Raw genomic sequence first — 385 nt, forward strand, 5'->3', positions numbered from 1 at the left:
TTTCAATAGTTGTAAGAGTTACACCCTTTAAATTTATTTGTGCATAACGGTTTCCAGGAATTTCCGGAACAATATTTCTAAACAACTGCTTCTTTAATGTAATTTTATTCGGATTTGGCCTTCTTGACTCTGTAACAAGTTGCCCCTCTGTCTCAATGTCCCTGTTAGCTAACTGCTGGAGAGGCTTATAAGTTGAACGCAAGTTATGTTTAATCACAGCCATAAAAGACTCGTACTTAAAAGCACTGAAATCCAAAATCGTCCCATTTTCTTGGCATTCAGCAGCCATGTGACACAGACAATGTACATTGTATACCACATATGATTCATCAAAAACATCAATGGAATGCCTGATGAACTCACGATATATATTGTCAGCAATAAC

General features: G+C 36.6%; 1 protein-coding gene across 1 annotated transcript in view; it reads right to left on the reverse strand.

Moving 5' to 3' along the window:
• The window catches only part of LOC116851758, a 746-nt gene extending 421 nt beyond the window's left edge, over positions 1 to 325 (reverse strand). Inside the window, exon 1 of the mRNA XM_032831509.1 lies at positions 76 to 325. Within this exon, the coding sequence (XP_032687400.1) occupies positions 76 to 289 (214 nt within the window). The 5' untranslated portion in view covers positions 290 to 325. The remainder of the gene's footprint in view (positions 1 to 75) is intronic.
• Positions 326 to 385: the final 60 nt, after the last annotated feature.

This window comes from Odontomachus brunneus, unplaced genomic scaffold (genome assembly GCF_010583005.1).
Source record: "Odontomachus brunneus isolate Ranch 3 - 2012 unplaced genomic scaffold, Obru_v1 Obru_scaffold_189, whole genome shotgun sequence".
In the NCBI taxonomy this organism is placed as follows: Eukaryota; Metazoa; Arthropoda; class Insecta; order Hymenoptera; family Formicidae; genus Odontomachus; species Odontomachus brunneus.